We start from the raw sequence: 23911 nt of genomic DNA, 5'->3' as shown, positions 1-23911 counted from the left end.
TAGAAGTGGAATTTAAAAAAGAAAACCTGGGAACTGAGGTTAAATCGAGAGTTTTTTAAAAAGAGAAAATTGTGTGATTAAATGCTAGCCAAGAAATCTTTGAGTTCACTGTGTTATGTTTTACTTCTGAAATTAATTTTTAATCTAGTTTTGCATCACTGATTTTTAATTTTTTTTTTGGTGGCAGTGTGTTGCTATGGTTAGAACAGAAGCAGTATACAACAATGCTTTTGTGATAGCTGAGATGAGGTGATTTCTTCYTCTGAGCTTAGCAGCTTCCTGAGCAAACTGTTTTAAAGCAACAAAACTAGATATAACAAATGTGTTATTTAGACAGGTTTTGCTACATTTTATCAGACTACCCCAAGGGACTTTGGTTTTGCTATTCTCCTTTTCCCTGACCCACAGAGTTGTCATGTAATATAATAGTATTTAACAAATTGCATTTGGAACCTGATTCCACTCAAGGTCACTAAGATTTCAAACCCTGTAACCTATGCGCAGTAATCGACCTGCAGTTATTACTGCTCTCCTTTAGCACTGCAGTATAAAAAGAAGGACTTCTGAGAATTTTCTGAAGAAGAGAAATCCCCACAAATTATTCATTAAACTGGGAAATGCAGTATGAGTTAGTGTATGCAGATTCTGGGACAGTGAAGGGAGTTTTGCTGTTGTCCTCTCTAAATTTAGTACCAAGTAATTTTGGAAGCTAATTTAATGTCAGATGATGTCTTGCATTTATTTTGAATTATCTTTGAACAGATAGATTTTATTGGAGAACATTACATGATTTTTAAGTCAATATAGAAGCCCAGATTCTTTTAATTGAATCATAAGCCTTGAGCAGAGGCACCCAAATTAATAGCAGAGTTGCCTAGCTTCCTTCTACAATCAAGGGAGAAAAATGGGGAAAACTAACACAAATTACTACTGGTCAACATCACAATGTCAAGGTCCTCTCCAATGAATGTCTACAGAGCTTAGCATGATTTTCAGTTTAGCTATTGATTTAGGTGACAGAATCTAAGCTTGCTGAGATTGGGATTTCAGAAGTATTTTGAGAGAAGGTCTAATAAACAAACAATTGAATTAGTCTTCATTTAACCTGAGGTCTTATACCTAAATGTTTTTTTGAACTCAATTTTATAACTTTAATTTACTAAATTTGGTATGTGTTTTAAACTTCTCCAAATAAGGTTAATACCTTAGCAGTAATCACTGCTCTCTCACATTTGTGTTTTGGAAATCAGAGCACTTCAATACAAAGTATTAATTGCCAGGTTAAATCAATCTTTTTCTGATGTCTCATTCCAGAACATGTACTATGTTAATTTGGGGCTATCAAAACCCCTAAGATATTTATTATCTTTCTTGCATGCAATAACCTCTTTTTGACCAGAGATATTTGTGTATGAAGTCTCTCTACAGAAGGCAAGATTGCCACATGTATTCCACAGACAGAGAAATTACTTGAAATCATTCTCTAGTGATGGCCAGTGAACTTTTCCTATGTGAATACAAATATCCTTGAATTAATAAAAATTACARCAGCTTAAGCCAAGGATGATAGCGCTTAAAATGTTAGAATCTATTACTTCCTCCACCCAGAGCTCTGAATAAGGGCCTGCATATGATTCCTTTTGTGGGTATTTGTCCATATGCTTCAGTAGACATTGGGACATACCAATGAGGTTAAATCCAATGACTGTTGAATCAAATGCAATTATGTCCCTTAATCTAATAAGCTGTGTGTCAGTCTTGTAAATTTTACAGTAGTCTGTTCTATATTTTAATAGCTGTCTCAGTCTAATGCCTGTGAGGCRATTGGCTACTCACTGTTCATATCTTGTCTTACATAAATTGACAGGAGAAATTTGGAGGGAACAAGTATTCCTCTTGGTTTGTATAAGGCTTTGTTCTGTTAGATAAACAAGTTCTCTAAACAAGTCCCTCAGGTTGGTAACACTTTTTCATGTTGAAAACAATTTTTTTAGTAGCATTCACATTTCTGTAATAGAAAAAAAATATTTGAGGTCTGGTTTGGGTTCTTTTTCCCTTGGAAAACCTAGAATTTCTCTAGAATTTATTCTTTTCCTCCTATGAATAGGATCATGTTTACATAAGCACTTCAGTGAGTAGCCTGGAAAACAGGGCCTGTGTAATATTGACATTCATAAATCTATGTAAATGCTGCAAGCTCATATGTTTTTCAGAAAATCATGATAAACTGGCATCATTACATATTATGCCTATTGGAAATAAGAGTCCTTATCAGAAACAGAATGTAGTGCWGTACTAGACTGTCATCTACTTAGAATAATAATACTTTTAAACCTTGTTGCTCATACTGTTCTATATATTAATATTTGAAACATGTAAGAGGTAAAGTTTGATATATACATAATTTACAATCTTCTATAAATCTGTTGTCTTTTTTTTATTTTTTTTTAAATCTCTCATTTTGCAGAGGAAATTAAATAAATCTTAGGGTTAGACTCAGGTGTCCTTACACATGAGCAATAGCACTGGTTTACAGGAATAGTCCTCTCAAATTACGGCAACAAGCTTTCAAGTAAGCTACTAATCAGTTTGAGGAAAGGTTCCAGATTCCAGTCAATGTTCAAATTACACCTGAAAATAAGACATTAGGAAATTCACAGTTGAATGTTGCTTTCTATATATGCAACATGTATTGTTATTTAAAAAGAACATATATATATATATACACATATACATATACATATATATATATATACACACACATATACATATATACATATATATACACATATACATATATACATATATATACACATATATATACATATATAGACACACACACACACACACACACACATATATATATATAAAATTAGCCCTGGGTAGCTTTTTATTTTGGAAACATCAATGGCAAGAACTAGTCTCTTAAAAAACCTTAAATTATTATCACAATCAAGAATTTAAAAAAAAAAATTAAAATCTGGGTTTAACTTTTATCTCTGACCCTGGTTTGTTTAATAAAAGTTCACTTACTTTTATTTTGACCTTTAATTTTTATTTGTTTTATTGTCATCTAACTGACTTTCTGCAGAATGGCAAATAAATATTGTTAGCAAAAATGATTTTGATRTTTTTTTCAGCCAGCACATTTTCAAAATACTCAGTACTTCAAGTGTCTTTTTTGTAACAAAGAAAGGGCACTTCATATTTATGAATGTATTTTTTAAAGACATTTTTTATACCACACTTTGAAGGCTGAGAAGTTTTCAGAACATTTACTGTAATCCTTGCCATACTCTTAAAATAGCAAAACAAAACAAAAGCTCACACCCAAGCTTYCCCTATGGCTGTAATGTCATGAGCAAACTTTGACTCCTGAGTGATAGAATGTGACACACTCCAAATCTAAAAAGGAATTTATACAGAAATGCCATGGCTCATCATGTTAGTGTCGCTGTCAAACAGAGAAAAATTAAATCCTCATGAGCAGTTGGTTTCCTTTTCTGTTCAATTTATGGTCCTCTTATTGCATTGTAACAGCAGTATTTGATAGTGGAAAAGTTGGAGGACACAGAGTAAATAATTAATGATTTTCTAGTGTTCAGCAAGATAATGTCAATGACCTAGGTGTCATGAAGTAGGAGGGGAAAGGAAGGGAAAACTACTTGTGAAAATAAAAATTTTTACTTCATTTTTTTCAAGAGAATAATAACAATGTCACTATTTAGTAATCAACAGGGCTCACATATCAAGCATAAATTTACGTGACAGGCTGTGATTTGAGCACTATTTCTGACATGGCTTTAGGATCCAATCACAAGTTATTTAAAAGCTATCATTATTAATTACTTACAAATAGTTCTAAAGAGCMTGTTTCAGAATTTTGCTATTTTAAACCTTTTCAAAAACCTCATTAAATAAGGATTAATTTTGACATAGTTCTAAATAAAATCTAAAACACTAATCATCAAATAGCCACAACTCTGTTTGCATAGAAGCAATGAATTTGGTTAAAGACACAATTTGAATTAATAAAGATTTGGACATCTCTTTCCTAGTGGCTTTGTGTATGGTGTTCAAAAAAAGGAACATTTTATATATGTTTTGTCATCATTTAAATTAGCATGTATAAAGTAMTAAAGAATGATAAGTGGAAACTGAAATTTTTGATTGTCACACCTTTGAGAAAGTTGTTGACTTTAAAAAGAATGTCTCAATTTCTGTGTTTCTCTGTTTTGAAGTAAAACCTGTCTAGCATTTTCATCAGCTTGAGGGCTTGGTTTAGCATTTTCAGAAATGAATATTAGTGATGAAAAAGTGTTGATAGCAATGCCATAGTACGTGCTAGCAAAAACTTTATATAAGCATAGAGTTGTAGGTGATGGGTTTCACTTAACCAAACTTGAATATTTTATAACCTCAGCATCTGAAAGCCAAAAAACCACTGAAACTGTTTATAAATCACTAAAGCTAAAAACTTAGGCCAGCTGAAATATTATATCTGAAAATAAACCATTTTTATTATTTTCTATTTTCTGTTATCTTTTCTAGATAGCTGCTATAGCATATAAAATATGTCTTCAACAAATTTCATGTTTATTTTGCCTCTCTTTGGAGGAGAATCTCATGTTCACTTTAAAAAGCCTTACTTTTTATGATTCAAAAGATGACCGTAACAATTTGCTTTCACTGCAATCAGACAGGTGAGTTGGCTTTGCTGATTCTAGATGAGGTTTAAAAAACTAGCAAGAGAGATAGGACATGCCCCATTAATCTCAATTAAGGTCTAATCTAAGGTGATGTTCTACWGCCAGAGAATTAAGTATTTCTTCAGATGCCATGGGATTTAGCTTTTTTTCTAAGCGAATTCACCTTTTGGCTGAACTTGGAAATTAACCTGTCTCGGAAATTGTTTCTGTATTCCTTGTCGTCAACATTCTGCTTGTGATAATGCCTTTCTCTCCAGCCTTCCTCACAAAAAAACCCAAAAAACAAGAAAACCCTTTTAGGGATTTATGGTGGATTCCCTTCCCATTGAATAATGGAGCTAGGCAGCAGAGAATGTGGGAGCTGGAGCTGGGACCTGCTCTGCACAGCAGGGGATGCAGGTTCTGGTTTCTCACACCTGGGGAATGCTGCCAGCCAACAGCCAGGAAGCCTTGCAGATAAATAATTGAGGTAGTAGGCACACACATGGGAAAGATAACAAGCCTGCCAGAACGGCAGCATAAGAGAGGTCACTCAGGAGCTGTAGCTGGACCTATGAGGGAAAAAGTATCAGGATTCTATCCAGATAAAATCTGTATATAAAAAGTACCTTACATAAATGGTTACTAAGGAGCTTTGGACTACCTGGGAATTAATTTCAGCTGAGTTCTTACATGGTCTTTATGAGACTGTGAAGAAATATGATATAAGGTATTATTTTGAGATTGAAGAGAAAGCTGCCTTGCTGCAGAACACAGCAGGTGCTGCACTGGACTCTGCTGTTGCCATGGATGCTCAAGGTTAACCTTGCTCAGGATAAGTTTGAAGCTCTTGGTTTCTCATTTAATGTCTTAATATGAACAGGGAATGTTTTCCAGTTGCAGCTATTGCTCATTGAGTWTATACAATTTCTAATGTTTGGGGATGAAAGTGTTCTAATTTCAGGATGTGGGTTGTTCAAGCATCTCCAAACTCCCATTAAAAGGCTCTAGATGCYATTTACATCTTCCTTATTTTTTTAAGTTCAGATCTCTTGAGAATCTGGCCCTGCATTTATCTGCRTTTCATAAGAGCTGCACTTTACCTTATCATTAGCTGCTAACTTTCATCTTCTTACTTTCKGCATTCAGATAATCATGATTGTGACCAGTGTATTTCACTCATGCTTGAAATCACATCCTCAAGGCTGCAATCACACAGTGTGGCCGACTCCAGTTTAAGACTGATTCCCTCCTCTAATGGGCTAATGGTGCATACCGACAGACTTCTGAGGGCAAGGCAGCTTCTGATTCRCTTCTGCCTTTGTGTGGCTCCAGACAGCATGAAAACTTGGGTCACTGCCAGAAAGTTGAAGTAAAGCAAACATGGGAGCATTWATTTTGTTCTTTTTATAGATATGGTGGTTTGCCTGTTCAAGAGTAACACACATTAGATTAATAGAACAAGAAAATACTCAAAATGTTTTGGAAACAAGAATGTAGAGTTCTGACCACACTCAGAGTGAGTTGCTTAAGCTGTGCAGTCATGGGAGAACAAAGRTGCTGTGGGGAGGTTGTGAGAATCCATTGCAAAGCAATTGCAATACCCATCTTTACATTGCCTTTGCCTAGAGCTGATGGAAATTTAGTACTCTAGCAAGCTAGACGATGAACTATTAATAATGATCTCATTAAAATATGGACTATTTTTTTTATCTGCTCTGAGTGCTAAGATCCTGAAGCAGAAAAAACAGCTCAGTAAACATACAGGAATATATTTTCTCCACAGCAGACTGATGAAAATGTATCAGATCGTGCTGTCTGCAATTTCACTGTTGCTGTCTCCTCAGCTAATTTGAGAGGCAGTACTTGGATCTTCAGGCATTGTGGCAATGATGATGGCTACACAGTSTGCTGCTGGCAAAAATGTGATTTTTGTCCCCCAAAACACTGAGGTRAAAAATAAGCATTGGATTAGAAGCATATTTTGAATGTGATTTTGTTATAAAAGTAAGCACCTAAAAGGAATTTTAATCACATTGATTTTCTTACTGGAAGTGAAAGAGCTCCATGAAATGAATTAGTGTTAGTGGTGTTAGGTTTTAACATTTTTATCTTTCAAATCCTAAATGTGCCAATCCTTTTCCTGTGCTGATGACCTGGCAGTCCTGTATGGTTCTATCTTGCTAAAATAGCTTAACAGCTACATATAAGCTGAAAATTTGAGTAATTTAAAGAGTTAATAAATCTAGATCACCAGCTCTCTGGAAATATATTAATTTTATTTTATTTTACTTAATTTTAATAATGTGCTCAAGTGTATTTGAATATTTAAAGTTCAGCACCTGCTTTGCTGAACTACGGCTTGATAATGACTATGAGAGAATATTCTATGAAGTATGCAGGGAGCTGAATTCATTAGTCTTTACTACTTTCTTGCTTATCATGTAGAGCTTAGGAGCAAGTTTTAATTTCTCCGTGAGATAAATATAAGTCTTAATGTTAAAGGTGTGGATTTAACCTGATCCATTGGGTTTTTGTGGGCAGGTTTTGCTATGGCTGGGGGCAGGGACAGGACACTGAAGGTGTGGCTTCTGTGAGGAGCTGTGAGTGCTAGAAGCTTCCCCAATGTCCAACAGAGCCAGCTCCTAAATGGACATTTCTCACATTGGAGACATTCATGGARAATTGTCTCCACGGGAGGGACCCCACACTGGAGCAGGGTAGGAGTGTGAGAAGTTTTCCCTCTGAGGAGGAAGGAGCAACACAGACAAYGTGTGATGAACTGACTGCAGYCCCCATTCCTGGACCTCCTGCACTGCTGTCAGGGGGAGGAGAGAGAGAATTTGGGAGTGAAGTTGAATCAGGGAAGAAGGGTGGGGTGAGGGGAATGTGCTTTTAAGTTTTGGTTTTATTTCTCAATACCCTTCCATGATTTGATTAAAAATAAATTAAATTCATTTCCTCAAGTCGAGTCTGTTTTGCCCATGACAGTAATTGTTGAGTGACCTCTCCCTGTCCTTATTCTGAACCAGGAGTGCCTCGTGACATTTTCTTTCCTCTGCCCACCTGAGGAAAGGGAGTGATGGAGCAGCTTTGGTGGGCACCTAGCCTGCAGCTACAACTGTTTATTGTATTTGGCTAAAGATGAAGGTACCTTTTTTTCATTTTGAAAGGATGCAGCCTGTGACTCAGTTATTTGGTTTAGTATCCTGTCTGGTCCTGCAGGGATGCATCAAAGAAGGCTAGAGATCAAGGGGAAAACAGAAAAAGTGATTGGTGAGTGCCAAGAAGAATACAAAAGGTCTTGAAGAGGGCAGTGGGAGAATTCTAGGTGTCTACAAGCTATTTTTACTGTGTCCTAGTGAATCTTAGACAAATTTTATGTGCCTTGTGAAGGTATRGCACATGACTTTGAAGAAGCCTTTGCCCTTCTGAATGAGGAGGCACAGTGGACAGTAGWGGTTTCCTGGTACAACTCAAATGCCCGAAGGCAGTATCTCTCTTTAGGCCAATTAACTCCAATATAATGGTCAGAGAACTCAGTGTGGTTTCTCCCATTCTTGTTTGCTTTTCTGATGTCCCCATAACTAAAGGGAGCTGACTGCTGGTCCCCTGCTCCTGCTCTGGATCAGTCTGCTGGGCTGCCCCTGCACAAGCCAGGCCTGGGGATTTGATCTGTCGTGTCCCTGCTCTGTAAAACATGTCACAGCTCTATAAAACTCCATGAGCACTCTTGCTGCCTTGCTGAGGGCATTTTCTGTGGAGATTTAAACAGTCATCTCACATGTGAAAATTGAGATCCTTGTAGACTCAAGATTTCATCAAAGAATTCCAGCAGTATTTGATTGAGGTTGTATCTTGATAAGGATTTGTATCTTGTTACATTTCAGAGGTAATTTTGTGAAACTTTTTTTTCCTCTGCAAAACGTCTTATGCCATTATCCTAAGCTAATCAGGAGTGAGCTAAAGAAAACATAGTTAATGTGAAGAGGATTAGTTATGTAGGATGTAGAAAATACATTCATAAGTATCTAGTGTCAATTATTTAATCATGAGTTCTGTCATGAAGTGAAGGAAAAGCTGGATGATTTGAGCTATACCAAGAAGTCTTCTATTTTGACAAATGTTACAGTATCCTATAAACACAGAATGCTAAATAATAGTAAGACCGAATAAGAAAAATATTAATATAAATGTTTTTGAGATTTTTTTCCAAGACTGGGTTTAGTAAATTTAACCTTCTTCTCTGTATTTTTTTACAAAAATACAGAACAAATCAGATAAAGAAAAGAGAGAAAATACTTAGTATTCTTAAATTCATAGCTATTATTATAGCTATAAGGAAGAGGAAAATATTTGTATATATTTGAAGTATTTCTGTGGTTTTTTTTTCCCAGGGAATCAACTTGGCGAGATTACATATACAGAATTATCTTCATGAAATTTACCAATTTAGATGAGCTCTAGCCATCCTCACACAAAGAGCTCTATTAAAAAGTCTTTTATAATTTTAATAACATATCATGCAGCTATTTAATGACATTTTGATACCCTAACTGCTCATTGAATATTTACTCCCCGTTGTTTTTCATAGCTCATATTGCAAACAGCATGTTTTCTGTAAGTCAAACTGTTTCTGTCTCCATTTTGAAAGAAAATATAGGCAAGCTTCACAGTAGGATGCTTTAAAATATTTAGTTAAGTGGAATAATCTATTGAACAGTTGAACTCCTGATAGTCTTTTTAAGATAAGAGAAAATCAAAATTATTTTATGAAGAGTATTGCAACAACTTCATTTGTGTCAGACCAAATCTAAAAGATGTGATCAAAACCATAGAAGCTCTGAGCTGGCTGACAGATGTATTTACCATACATACAGTATTGTCACTGAAAATCTCTGAAAAATATAGCTTTAGAAAAGGCTTGTTTTGTCCAGTAACAATTTTAATATCATAAGGTCTTGCACAATTTTATTTTAATTAAGAGGTAATTTCTCATTGATTCTCTTAAATTGACTTCTCTGGCTATGGTTGGCCTTTTTTTTTTTCTTTCTTACCTCAGCATTTGTTAATTACTGTAATATGACTGCTTGGTATAAGCCAAAAAAAATTTAAGATAATGAACTTTCTCAAATATTCCCAATGCTGTCCCATCACAGCGCTCTCTGATGGAGCTGCTTAGGCTGGATCTACTCCTACAGACAGAAGAGGCATCAGTGGGATGAGATGTTCTCCATGACATTCTTTATTCTTGGTACTTCTCTGAGTTCATAAATAGTCCTGATTTTTGACCTATGAGATCAGGTACTTTTCTGAGTTTTTAGAAAATGTGTGAAGAACATAAATTAGCTGCAACTAGCATATGAGGGGATTTTCACATCACTTGTTTTGGAAAAGAATTTGAAACTATCTAGAAATTAAAGCCTGCTGCTTCCTACTAAAGTAGGACTCCCTCGCTTCCTTTTAGTTCTCCTGAATGAGTCTGGAATGTTGTCTTTCCCAGCTTGCAAGCTGGCAGAGTWGCGGATTTCCACAGAAATTTGGTGGAATTTCACCTGTCATCTTAGCTTGTTTGCTCATCTCTGAATGCTAGCCACTCATCATTAGGGCCTGCTTTATCTGTGAGTGTGCACTGGAAGCAGAGCAGTGACACACCAGGGCTCTTTCCCATCTTGCACAGAGCATCAGGGTAAATCTCCGTGGCCAGAGCAGCGCTGGGATGCAGAAGTTTGGTTCTCCTGGAAGGGCAGCAGACTGCAGAGGAGGGGCAGTAGAGCAGAGGGCATGGTTGCCTCTGCTCAAGGACCAGCCTGTGGGGATGATTTGTGTCTGTGGAGGAGCAGTGTAGTGAGAGGAGTTGAGTCCTTGCGTAGTTTGTGAGCTCTTGGGRCCACTGGGTCACTCGTGCGCACTCCGTACCCACTGTGTTTGCAAAGAAACAAAATTAATGGCATTAAATGGCATCAAACTAGAAATCAACTTAATTTGTAATGTACAGCAGCTCTGTTTAGTGTCCTAATTGTTCAGTCGAGAAAGACAATGCACATAATCAATATCAGTGTTGTAAGCTGAAAAATGTCACTAGGCCTGACATTCATCTGACTGTTGGCACTGACACACCCCATTGCTGAACAGGAATTCTGCTCAGCATTGAAAGTTTTTATGTATTTCTAAATAAGTAATATGCATAGATTTTGGAACTAGCTAATACTTTCTAGGTTAAGATAATAAATGTGTTTAATAATTCTTTTCTTCCTGCCACTTGATTTATCAATTCTTAAAATATTGAATTGCAAATATATTGCAGCTTTTTTATGTATGTCTTTTATSAGAGCTGCTAGTACATTTTGTTTTTCTGTTGAGTTACATGACTAAATGACAACCCTATTTAGTCAGGAACTTTGTGCATTATCCAGTCAAATATTAAAAAGCTTTTAACTCTTAAATGATATTTATGTATATGCAGCGTGCAAAGCACATCATACTGTGCACTAGGCAAATTCTTTTACTGTTTTTATTACTAGAAATCAAAAATAAATAATAGATTGTTTTATAAATCCTTTTGTAGACCTATTTAGCACAATGGCTCTGTTAATCATAAACAAGAATATTTGCTAAGACTGCTATACTTACCGAAGAAAAAGAAATAGTAGTACTGTGTTATATGCTAATCTCTAATTTAAAAATATGTCTTTAGAGAACAGAAAACACAGAAAAATCTGTGAAGGAGTGAAGTTAATTAGCTATAATGACCTTTTCAATAATATATCCATGACAATTCCAAGAAAAGGCATTGAAATAGAATTCAGTTCATGGAATTCTTGTACCAAGCCTGTTACTGTGTTTAATTTAGGCAATGGCATTGACAGCTGATTCCTTCAAGAGATGAATAAATGATACAGCACTTTATACTGAATTCCTTTAAGTCTGTGCTACTTCTATGAATTTCAATCATGGTTCAATGGTAGCTAGTCTTTGCCTGCACATTTAACTGTAGAGAAATCTCATTTGTGAAATATATTCTATTTTCAGTGATCTTTTCCTTCCTTTTCCTCTTTTGTAACCTAAGGTTTATATAAGCATGTAGACAAGATAGAAAAATGAGAGTGCAACCCATTTATTTTTTCAATTCAATCAATAACCTGAGTTTTCATTACAATGCAGCACAACTGTGCTCACCTCTTATATGAACAACTTAAATTGCAAAACTATGTTGGATTTGAGCAAWCATAATTGTTATAGTAATACCACACAGCTGTCTGTGCTAGCATGCAAATTTTATTAATTCTGGGAATCAACCATTGCATTTGAAATAATATTTCTCTTTTTTACATGATTTTTTGTTATTTTGTCTATGCAGCTATGTGATACGTGGTCTATGCAGCTATGTGATACGTGCATCATTTTTAAGTACATATTTTCACTGTTTAAGACTTTCTTAAAATGAAATGCCCTTTATATATTTTCAGACTTTAAAAATATATTTTCTGTCTAAATGAGCACTTYCAAATTTGATGACTAATACAGACCTTTATTGATTATATACTAACTCTGAAAAAAGTTCAGAATGTGAAAGGAAACACATATGGGATGTTTTATCTGTGTCTGGAGCTGCTGTTTCAGCTATCAAACTAATGGAACGGTAATGGAACACTTAGCAACAAAATTAATGGGCTGCATTCTTTTCTTTGTCACTAGATCTGTGTGGCTCCATTAGCTCTGATTTCTTCCGTTACGAGAAGAAAGAACGATGGATATGCTGGCACTTTGCTATGTATTAGAAAGGAATCTATCACTTTTTGTATTCATGAGCTAGTTGGCATCTTGTTTTGTCAACCTTCAGTGACCTGCTGTAAGTTGAAGAACACCTATATGTTATGGGATTAGTTACAAAATAAKTTATTGATTCTAATATTTGTGTTATTCTCAGATTCATAAAATAAGGAGGTGAAGGGTATTTGTTTCTTCTGTCACTGTTCATTATCCCAGATATTTCTAATAGAGGAAGTGGTTTCTCTGGGATTTTACTGTAATCCACAGGATTTTATTTTTATTGAGCCCTTTTCCTACTACTGCACTTGATAGTATTTGATTCAAGGTTCAACCATGTACAAAAGKTGAAATGTAATAGCAATCATGTTTACTTTCTATTAAAGTATGGATTTTTTTGAGAGATTAATTTACMGGGACAATTCTCTGCAAGACCATTTTACAGCTACCATGTAATATCAAAACCCAGTGCCAAACCTTTCTTTAGGATATGCAATCTAATTTGACATAGATAGCTGTTCCAGCTTTATATATTCTGTTAGGGTTAGAGATGAAATAGTGTATAATTGCCCAAGCATTTCTATCTTAAGGATTTCTTTTGCTTTTGAGGGCTGAAATATTTTTGAACTTTTTSTCACCTTTCTCATTAGCCTGGTGCCTTTGCACAATTTTCAGCATCCATGCAAATGTGCCATTGCCAGTCTTTAAGAATATCGGTATCATGAAACTGCAGCTGATTGGCTGATGRGATATAGCTAGTGGGGCTGTGAACTTCTAGATCTCGAAAAATTCATTGAAATTCTATGCCTGCTTCAATGGTGCCATCTCTAAATCACTCAGGGTTTCGCCCCATTAGAGGATTTTTCATCTAATGTGCATTGGCACCTTTCAGAGCCTATCTTGGGACTGGCAAGTATCCAGCCAGCAAAATATAGTCTGAACAGACCTCTATTGCTCCAGGATTACTCCTGACCATCCCCAATGATCTTGTGATATGAAACAGAATATTTGGGAAGGAAATTTTGTATATAGCTGATTTTCTGTAGTGCTAAGTGAAAGGCTATGTATAAAGCTTCTTAGCTAATCTGCATATGAAGGAAAAAAAATGTAATGACACTATATTACTTCAGAGAAAAGAAAACATAATTTGAAACACTGTGATTGTTTGTATTGCTTTATCTTCTTTTGGTTTGAGAAAATACTAGGTTTTTGTGTTTGCATATTTATCATTGGCCATGACATTTGACATGACTATGCAATATTGCTAGAATATAAAAGACTAAAGCAAAAGTGACTGCAAAACCAGACACTGGCCTTTTAAATTGTAATTCTCTCACTGTTGATGATATTTCTCAAGTACACAGGTTATAATCTGTGGCGCTGGTAGTGTAGTTCTATTTCTAGTTTTTTGGGTAGCTATTATTGTTCTCTTTCAGTGGTATTTTAACGTTTATTAATGAGACCAGAAGACAGGAGTATTGAATTTTTTCTAGGCTGAAATATGATGAAACACGATCATCTTTCTTCTTCAGAAGTATATTCATACTCAAATACTTACTCGAGTACACCCTCAGAGAGGATTTTTTKGTTGACTCAATGTTAAGGGTTATGCTGTGCTTTATTATTTTCTTCCTGTTACCTTTGCTTATTATTAACTTCTGTGATTGATCCARATATTCCTAGATTTCTTATTTTACACTTTGTAATATATAAAATACATTACAGTATTTTATTACAGTACCTTCTGTTACAAAGATGTGTTTCATGTACATTTCATGTTTTTGTTGAAATAACTATAATTTCAGTCTCAATCCCCCTAAGTCAAAATGCATTGTAAGGAAATAATGAAACAGTCCATTTAATTTTCTAATTTTTATTGTTTTGGAGGTTTTTTTAATGGAAGTGAAATGTGTTTGTTAATGTTTCAGAAAAATCACCATTTTGGTTTCAGAAAAATATGAAAAGAAATATCTAGTGAGAAAAAATATAGCTTTTCTTTACTTTGCACMACTTAATGAGAGTTTATGTAGCCTCAGAAAATTAAAAGTAACATATTACAATCAAGACTTTGTTGTTAGCGAAACAGCAAAATTCCATGATGTGAGAAGCCACTGAGTCATAGCTGCATTAAATTATTATTTATTTACAGTATTTTGCTTAGGCTGTTCATAGAGATGGTTCAGTAAGAATGATAGTAGCATTTTCACTACAAATTGTCAAATTAAGACACAATAAGTCTCATCAAAACAGTTAAAAATGTCATATAACAACTTTCAAGTATCTCTCTTACTCTTTTCTCAATGGTTATGCTGCCCATTGAGGTCCCAAGGTTGGCAATACCCATCCTTCTCAAAAATATGTGAAAAGAGCTCTTTCAAGGGTTGCTGGAACTCTGAATTCTTCACTAAGAGAACTGTGATGATGATGGTTTATTCTTTCTCAATTTCCACTAATTTAGCACATTTTCTAACCTTTTTTTTTCCTTGTTCTTTATTGATTTTCAATGTCACTTTGTGTCCCTATGTATTACATATTTTATTTCATGCTAATATATTCCTTGTTATTCTCCACTTTTTTTCTCTTTGTGCCCTAAAAACCTATTTGACAGTTGTTTTTTTTAATGACCATCGGTAGGGTTTTTTTTTAGTCTGTTTTTATTATCCCATGCCTATAGTCCTGTATAACTCATTTTTAATGAGTTATGAACATTATGAATTCATTATTAAATGTTTCAGTCTATATAGAACGCTGACTTTTTAATGTATATGTCAAAACTGATTATACCACAAGATTTTACAATTATAAGCAAATATAAGCGATATAAGCAAAACTGTAACAAATTAGCCAATAGTCACCTGATCATTAGAAAATTTGTTGCAGCTAAACAAACTGAATCAAAACTCCAGGCAGGAGAGGTAAGTTCAGACAAATCATGAGAGATTATTCTTGAGGCCTTGCAGAGCTGGTAGAAGGTCTGCTGCTTGTTACGGGCAGTGGCTGTGCTGAATTGCAGGGCTGTGATACATTGTATTAACACTGCGTTTTTGTTTTGTGTCTTTGTCTTATTGCATGTCTGGATTTGTTCAAAATGCATGTGAATGTGACACTTGAGGATATGGTTTAGTGGTAAATAGTGTCTTAATGGTTGGATTAATGACCTTTGAGGTCTTTCTCAGTCTAAGTAGTCTTTCATTCTATGATTCTTTAATCCTATGAGTCTATGCTTGTTACTTGCAGTTAGAAAATTACAAGTTAGGAAGTTTAACTTTTTCTGAAGTTTTAAAGGTTTGGATGTTTTGGTTCTGCATTGCTGTTTCTCAGGCTATATTTAGTGGTGTTTTTCTTCCTTGTTTCAGAGTTCTTACAGAATTTGAGATCTTGGCTGTTTAAGCTACAGCAAAATCAAGAAGGCTTAAGGAAAAAAAGAAGCAAGGAGAAATCTGTGGGGAATGTTCTTAAAACAAAATGAACTCATGACTAGGAGCTGCAATGCTTGAATTTAGCTGTTTGGGTAGACTTTACATTCTCTGGGAAAGCTGAGAATACCCTTGTGAGGGTGCGGGGGTTTCACACCAGCCGGCAGCCCAGCTCCAMGCAGCTGCTCGCTCACTCCCACAGCAGCAGCATCTAGGAGAGACATGGAAGGGTAAATGCCAGAAAAGTTGAGGGTTGAGATAAAGGCAGTTTAATGGAAGAAGCAAAAGCCATGCACACAAGCAAAGCAAAACAAGGAATTAATTCCCACAGGCAGACAGGGGTTCAGCCATGTCCAGGAGAACAGGACCCCATCGCATGTAATACCGATTTGGGAACTCAGACACCATCACTCCAAACCTTCCCTTCCTGCTTTCCCCAACTTATGTCATTATGTCATACAGCCTGGAATAGACCTTTGGTCAGCTGGGGTGACCTGTTTTTGCTGTCTCCTTCCAACCTCCGAGGTACTCCCAATCTCCTTGCCAGCAGCAGTGGCTGTGTGAAAAGCAGAACAGGCCTTAGTTCTGTGTAAGCCCTGCTCAGCAATAACAAAAATATCTGTATTTTATCAACCCTGTGTTCAGCAGAAATCCAAGGGTTTCATACCAGCCACGGTGAAGAGAATTAACTATACCCCAGCCAAAACCAGCGCAGAGGATCACACCCTTATCTGGGCTTTTCCATTTCTTGAGATCCAAACTGAGCACCTGTTATTTCCATAGGAATTTTTATGTTCTCCACTGTATGCTGCATGTATACAGTACTCTTGTAACAACAGTCTGAATACTGATTTTCCCATTGTGGTGATGTATTTTGGAASCAGAGGAAGTGATATTATTGTAAGTCTTTACACTAATAAAGGTGGTTTATCCCAGCCTGTTAGGACAAAATARGCAAGATTGTTGTAAGTACCTCTGCAGATAGCACTATCAGTCTTGGGCTTATCTTTTCCTAATGCCCTGCCAAAACGAATCAGTCTCCATACAACTAACATACTAACAACAAGCAGACACTGAGGAAATWTGCTTTTAGCACAGTCGCAGTGTCAAAACAGTATTATTAATTCAAAACTTTGCAGATAAAACTGCTCTGTTAACAAAGTGACTTCTTAGTTGTTCGACTTAATATTCAAAGATTAAGAAAAATCTTAAACAGGTCAGCTTATGGATTCAATTCAATATAGTGTCTGTTGCCACAGTAAGAATAACAGGTCATAATGTAGAATAACCCCCAACTCTTTAATTGCTGGCATGTCTGTGTCTGAAAGGAAGTATGGCCTTCAAAGAATTTATGTCTGTAAAGTACTGATTATTCTTACAGTTAAGACAGTGTTTCAAGGGGATTAACTTATTTTCTTAAGTGAAGGGAGAAAATAATGTCTATAAGTGAGGTGATTAATTAATAGATTATTTCAGTATTTCACTGCAGAAAGTGTAGCCTTTCAGTTCACCCTTTTGAGTTCATATATATCTAACCTTGATGAGAGTAAATCCATTAACAAGGGCAGATTATTCTCTGAGAACAATTCTGTTCTTCCTCAGTGAAATTCATGGCTGCTAAGGTAAGTGCAGAATAATAATAGGCAATGGAAAAAAGTTRTTATAGTTGTTTGCAGAAGTCAAACATCAAGGTGCTTTTAAAGTGAACCTGTWAGTTATTACAAAAGAAGTCCTATAGCATCAGTGTAATTTGTTCTTTAGCAAAGGCCTCCATCATCCAACAATACCTGTTTTTCCTTTTTAACKCTAGTCATGCTGTAAATCATTTTTATAGGAAGGAGCTTTCTTTATTAGTTTCAAGGCAGATGATGGTCACTGGAAGTAATCCTCTGGGCAAAATTATTCCCAGCCTCAGCTTAAAACATGTTTTGATTCATTTATTATATTCTCAGTCTGTTTGTAGACCTCCCACTGACATCAGTAACAAGCAATGTACTGAGAAAAACACAGAGCTTTGAAAATGAGATGTTATTTGTGTTTGAAAGGAGTATTTTAACATTTTTCTCTGTACTAATGCTGTCACATTTTATATGCAGCTGTGGGATTTGCTGTGGTTTTATATTTTGGCACCAGCCTGTAATGTGTGTGCTATCATGCTGTATGCTCAGGGAAAAAAAAAAACCAACACGGTAATATTACATTTGCAGCCCACCTTATGGGCTAATTAAGATAAAGAATGTTGTGAATTCCATAAATATCAACCAAACTACAAGAAGTGTGTTGAGACATTAAAAAATGTTGCTCAATGYTGTTGAAAAAGAGTTGTCTCTTAGCAGCCTGTCCTTTACTTAAATTTACTTACAAAAAAAAGACTGCAATGGATCTGTGAGAAAGGAAAGGGAAACAAGTGGTCCTTGCAAGGGATCAAGCAAGTGAAGTATGATGTTAGACTGCACTTTGGTGATCTACTTCAGATTCTTTTAGATATCATGGGATATTAAGTAACCAAATTATATTCAAGTAATTCAGCACCTGCTTCATCAAGCTACAGAATATGGAATTAGATATATACCACTTCAGCTTCACTGATTTGATTATGTAGTAGAGAGACACTGGTGAATATACATTAATCCTATGAAATTAAATCAAGAAAATTAGCTGAACATATTCCTAGGGGCCTATTTGGTATCTATTTGCATAAAATGCTGAATTACCTGCTTACTAAAGTCACTTTTTTTTTTTTTTTTTTTTTTTTTTAATGAGAAATGGAATGGAACTGAGTTTACATAGGAATTTAAGCAGCAAAGTACAAGTTGAAACCAAAAATCCATTTAATTCCTGGCCATGACAACAGTCAATACCAGGTCATTAGAGCATAAGGATAAAGCAAGTATTTATTTTTTTCCCTCTTTGGTTCCTGATATGGAATATAGAGACTAGACTGCTTGTTTATGTTCAATTATCTGGGTTGGACTTTGCTTTCATCATTATTTTTTGAACCAGTTTTCTAGTTTTTTTCTSTTCTCTTCAGTATCTTGTATAATATATGCAAATATGATGTAATCCTGCACATACTGAAAAGCATTTCCTTTTTGCTGGCTTAAAAATTCTTTAGGATAATATCATCAATGTTGCCTTGTTCTTAGAAGAAATAATGACATAAAAGGCAAATAAAGCCTATGCATTTTTTAATCCATGCYATTACTAATTCTGTAGAGTTATAGCAGTGTTATCTGCTTAGGAGTCTGAATTATTCCATCTTTTCACAGACACAACTTTCTAGTATTTAACTATGTTTTTATCCTGTTTATAAATTTGCTACTGGTGCTRGATGTTTACTACATGCTATTTTTTCTGGAAGTCTAAACAAATAATTCAAGATGCAGAAKTTTATCCTGCAGGCTTTTCAAATTAAGTAAGATTAACTCCATATAAAATTACTTAATTTCAGTGTTAAATATGGAGAGCCTTAGCTCATTCTGAAATGATGACTGTTCTATTCTTACTCTTAGTCTAGCCATTTTTGCACCATATATGAAAAGGGTTTTGTTTATAATTTACTTAAGATTTTCTAAGCTATTCAGTTTTCTAAACGATGTCATCTGTGATTCATTTATAAGAAACATCAGAATTGAAATTTTTTTTGATTTATTGAAGTAAAACATTAGTGAAGTAAAATTATTGAAGTAAACAATAATAAATAGTAAGATGATGAAACATGTTTGCAGAACATATGAATTAAGTGTAAGCAGTCCTAGGACTTCMAAAGTTTTTGATCTGTAAATACATTTTCATCCTCAGGGAAATCTTTACAGTTCGCAGTAATTTTTATTTTTGGTTGAAGACAAAATGGAGTTTGAAGGAGAGTGATAAATAGTAAACACAGCATATTTAGAAAGGCTGCCATCCGTGTATGGTTAACAGACATGGCTCAAATCCGAGACACAGGTTCTGTTTAATTTATTCAAAATACTTGAAATTTGTTCTTGGGACCCAGAGTAACTAAGAATCTAAAGCTTTATGTGTATTATAGAATGCCTCACCTGTTTTGAGCAGCTTTTTTCTTGAAAATGAAAAAAAACCCAATCCAAGTTCTTTCTTAGAGATCATCCATTTCAGCAAGCTGTTTTGAGTTCCACAGAATGTTTTATAAAAAAAAAAAAAGTTACTAAAGACATTTTCTTTTTCTCTCTTTACATTCATGTGAGAGTATTCAGTCTTTTCTTTGTATTCTCCCATTGCTCTAACAAATTGTCACATGCTTTGTATTTTTCACGTATTGATTTATTTGTGTAACCCAATGACATCTCTGGTTTATATTTTGGTTGCAGGTTTCTCTGGGACTTCTACATGCCCGAGCTACTCATATTCTGTGGCCTCCCCAGCGCTGGCAGAAGTTACAGCCAATGCTGCCCCCAGAGCGCAAACCACTACACAGAGAGCAGGAGTGATGTGGATATTCAGACAGGAAAACACCGACATGAAGTTTAACCAGAAATAGTTACAGTGGTTAAACCATCACCTGTGAGAGCTTTGCCAATTGCTTTGACATCAGGTGTCACATCAGTGAATACACGTGACATCTTCATGTTGCAATGCCACCAGAAATTCTTCATGTGTATTTCAGTTGTTCTGTTGTTTGGTGGGTTTTAAAAATCTCAAACTTTAGGGCATTGTACCTTCATTGGTTTGAAATAAATGGTTTTAAAAGGATTGAATGTTCATTTTTTTTCCTGGAAGCAGTAAAATGCTTGCCTTGTGTCTGTACCTGTGCTTCTCTGGACAAGAAACTATTAAAACCTTCAATAAACTATTTGACGTTTTACATTCAGCTTGTTTCCTTTGTAACTGCATGAAACATTTATTAATCATTGATTACATATGAAAAAGAAAATAAACCGCCCAAAACATAATATATTTGGATTGTCCTATAATTTCTAGTAATGAAGAAACAGTACTTCTGTAGCTGAAAAGTTTTTAATGCAAATTATTTCTATTATGAAACTCAGTACATATTGATTATTTCTGTTTTCTTTTTCAGGATAAAATTTTATACATATATATATATATATATATATATATATATATATATATATATATATATATATATAAAATATTCCCTGTATATCTTGCTGAATTAGATATTCAGTCAAAATGTACAAATGATATTACAGTATCTGAAGGCAATGTTTAATTCATATTTCAAGTAGAGTATATCTTCATTAGTACTGATTGCCATATTTCTTTGAAAATATGTGATTAGATAAGAAATATGCGATTAATATTCTAATKTATGGTTAATATTATAAATATATTCTGTGAATAGGCAGTAAAGCTTCTGCCCACATTATAAGGGAAAAGAAGTTGAAAAATGGCACATTTTCAATGATGAATCAATATGAGTCAGCCTATATTTATATTTATTGAATTTTATTGCCGGTAGCCTAGTACCTAAAAATTTAACAAATCATACAAAAGGTCTTGAAACAATTATCAGAACTTCAGACAAGATTAAGGTAAATCTACAACTCTTTGAACACTCACATCTTCCTCATCAGTTAGATGATAGCTTACATCAATATGAAAACTATCTATTACTATCTTTCTTCTTGAATGCTCCAGCTCTGTAGACTCAACACTTTGTCTGTGTGTGTCAGGATCATTCTTTGTTCCAAAAMGCTGTTCTACAGGTCTCTGAAGTCATCTCAATTAAACTAATGCAGGTTGTTTGGGCATTAGTGCAGTAAATTCAGAATTATTCAGGGTCAGAAGGAGAATCCAGGGAACTATGCGCCTGTCAGCCTGACCTCAGTGCTGGGGAACATTATGGAACAGACTTGAATGGGGTCACATGGCCAACCAGGGGTTTCAGTGCTCCCTCGTGGCTTTGAGGGTGAGACTTTCACAGTTTGATGATTCCTGTAATGGTCACAAAGCAGTTACATCATGGTGTTATTCAGCTTCCCACACCTGCCATTGCTCTGGGCTCSTTTGTGTGAAGATCAGCTCATTATCACATACCTTACACAGGCTATGAAGGTTTAAATGTCCCAAATTCATGTGTCATGCCTCAGCAATATTTATTCACCTATATTTGCATTCACCTATATTTGCTATATTTGCACSTAAATTTATAAATATTTATGCATTTATATGGAGGTATATATAGGATATACGTGATGGAATAGAGTTAAGTCTGAAGATGGTGATAAAGACTGACATAATTTTGGAGAATGGCATTAGAGTGCAGTGTTCAGAATTTGATTATGATGAGTAGAGAGTCTAGTGCAATTATTACCCATATACACACTGGGTTATGTTAAAAGAAAATCCCATAATACAGTGGATTGTGGCTGAGCATGAGGCAGCAATATGCTGAATAAGGGAAATGCACACCTTGTAAAGAGCAGTACAGGCTGTAAACACAGCAAACAATATTCCTTCTTCATTTRTGTATGGTATGATTTTAGGCACCAGCTATTAGCAAAAATGAGGGACAACTGGAATATTTAGAAAGAAACAAAGATAGAAAGCGGGAAAATATGTTGGAAGGACTTGGGTTTATCATTTAGTCTTCAGTATCTGAGACACACTTCAAAATCAGGAAATATTGCTGTGAAGTGCAAGAGAATCATTGGTTCTCCAAATTCATCATGTTTGGAAGGAAAACTAACAGACTTACAATACAACAATGGGACTGTTAGGTTAGACATACAGAAATAAACATTTTAATTACAAAAAAMTAATGAAACACTTGAATAGATTATTTTTTATTGCAAGGTTTCAAAACATTTTATTAGGCCTGTTGGAGGCAGAGGGATGGAGGAACTAGACCTGGAGGTCCACATTAGCTATTTTATATGTTTTCTGGTTAGGTCTTCTGTGGTTGGTAAACTTGGTGGTGCCTTTGATGCTGGGCAGGCAGTTGCATCAATATCTACTTCCTTTATACTGATAATTATGATACTTTGGATGCAAGCCTAACAGTATAATAGTGCCCTTATGCACCACTTTCCTATAATAAGCATCTAATGAACCAGTTTCCTGTAAAAGAAGCTATTTTGCTGCATACTGCCATCATATTAATGTGCATGGCATTTAACATTATTACGTAGGTTGGTGGATAGAAATAGCTCAATGAAATCATAAGCATAACAGATAATTCAGTACCCAGAACATGAAGAGCAAACCTTTCCTTTCAAAGCAGAAAGGGCCAAGAATGGCAGTCATGAGCACATATTTAAAGGTGTAATTTAATTGATATATTTGGTTTTCAAGCTTCAATTGTGAAACACATAATGAGAAGCCTGTTCTGGAAGTAAATGAAATCAGTAGCAAAATTCTCATGGTCATCATGATTAGCTGTCTGGTTTTTGGAACTGGCTCATATCTGTAATGCAGTAAGGTATGGTTTCATGGGACTTAAATAGGAGTGAGCGCAAGTAAAGCTGTGCTTTTGTGCAGAAGTAAAGAGTAGGGAACTACRAAATGAAAAGATGAAAGAATATTTTAAAGCATGATTTTTTTAATGTATTAGGAGTCACATAMACATCTTTCCTATGGCCCCAGAGAGAGTCTCGACTGCCAGATTGTGCTTGTAGAGCAAGGAGAGATGTTGCAAACAGACCAGGAATTGGTACTCATAGCAGACATGCACAGCTACATCTGAGAGAGTGACAGAGCAAAGTTATGTATCTCAGCAATATGTAAGAAGCACAGCCTCATACAGAAAACCAAAACACCAAATAAGAAAGAGGAATGCTGGTGTAAGTAAAGGAAGATGATCTAATGAATGTAAGGATCCTAATTTGGGCTGTCAGGATTTCCTGTGACAAATAAACCTCATAGCAGAAGATGTGCTGAGCTTAATTTCCTCCATCTATTCATCCTTTAGGATAACAAACCTACATGATGCAACATGAAAATTAGCAATCTGTCATTGTATGCACAGAACACATGTTCAGGTCTGAAGCCATTGCAAAATGGATAATTTAGTGCAGAATTAYCCAAGGAGGAAAAGGTAAAGACAAGAAAGTA

General features: G+C 35.2%; 1 protein-coding gene across 1 annotated transcript in view; it reads left to right on the top strand.

Annotated features, from left to right (window-relative positions):
- LOC130582457 (mitochondrial inner membrane protease subunit 2-like) overlaps nucleotides 1-20770 on the top strand; it is a 166609-nt gene extending 145839 nt beyond the window's left edge. Inside the window, exon 4 of the mRNA XM_057381172.1 lies at nucleotides 20206-20770. Coding sequence (XP_057237155.1) covers nucleotides 20206-20325 — 120 coding nt within the window. The 3' untranslated portion in view covers nucleotides 20326-20770. The remainder of the gene's footprint in view (nucleotides 1-20205) is intronic.
- Nucleotides 20771-23911: the final 3141 nt, after the last annotated feature.

Source organism: Malurus melanocephalus, unplaced genomic scaffold (genome assembly GCF_030028575.1).
Source record: "Malurus melanocephalus ecotype Western Australia unplaced genomic scaffold, MMel_1.1 scaffold_495, whole genome shotgun sequence".
Lineage (NCBI taxonomy): Eukaryota > Metazoa > Chordata > Aves > Passeriformes > Maluridae > Malurus > Malurus melanocephalus.
The sequence above is the reverse complement of the archived record's forward strand: the minus strand, read 5'-3'. Positions and strand labels throughout refer to the sequence as shown.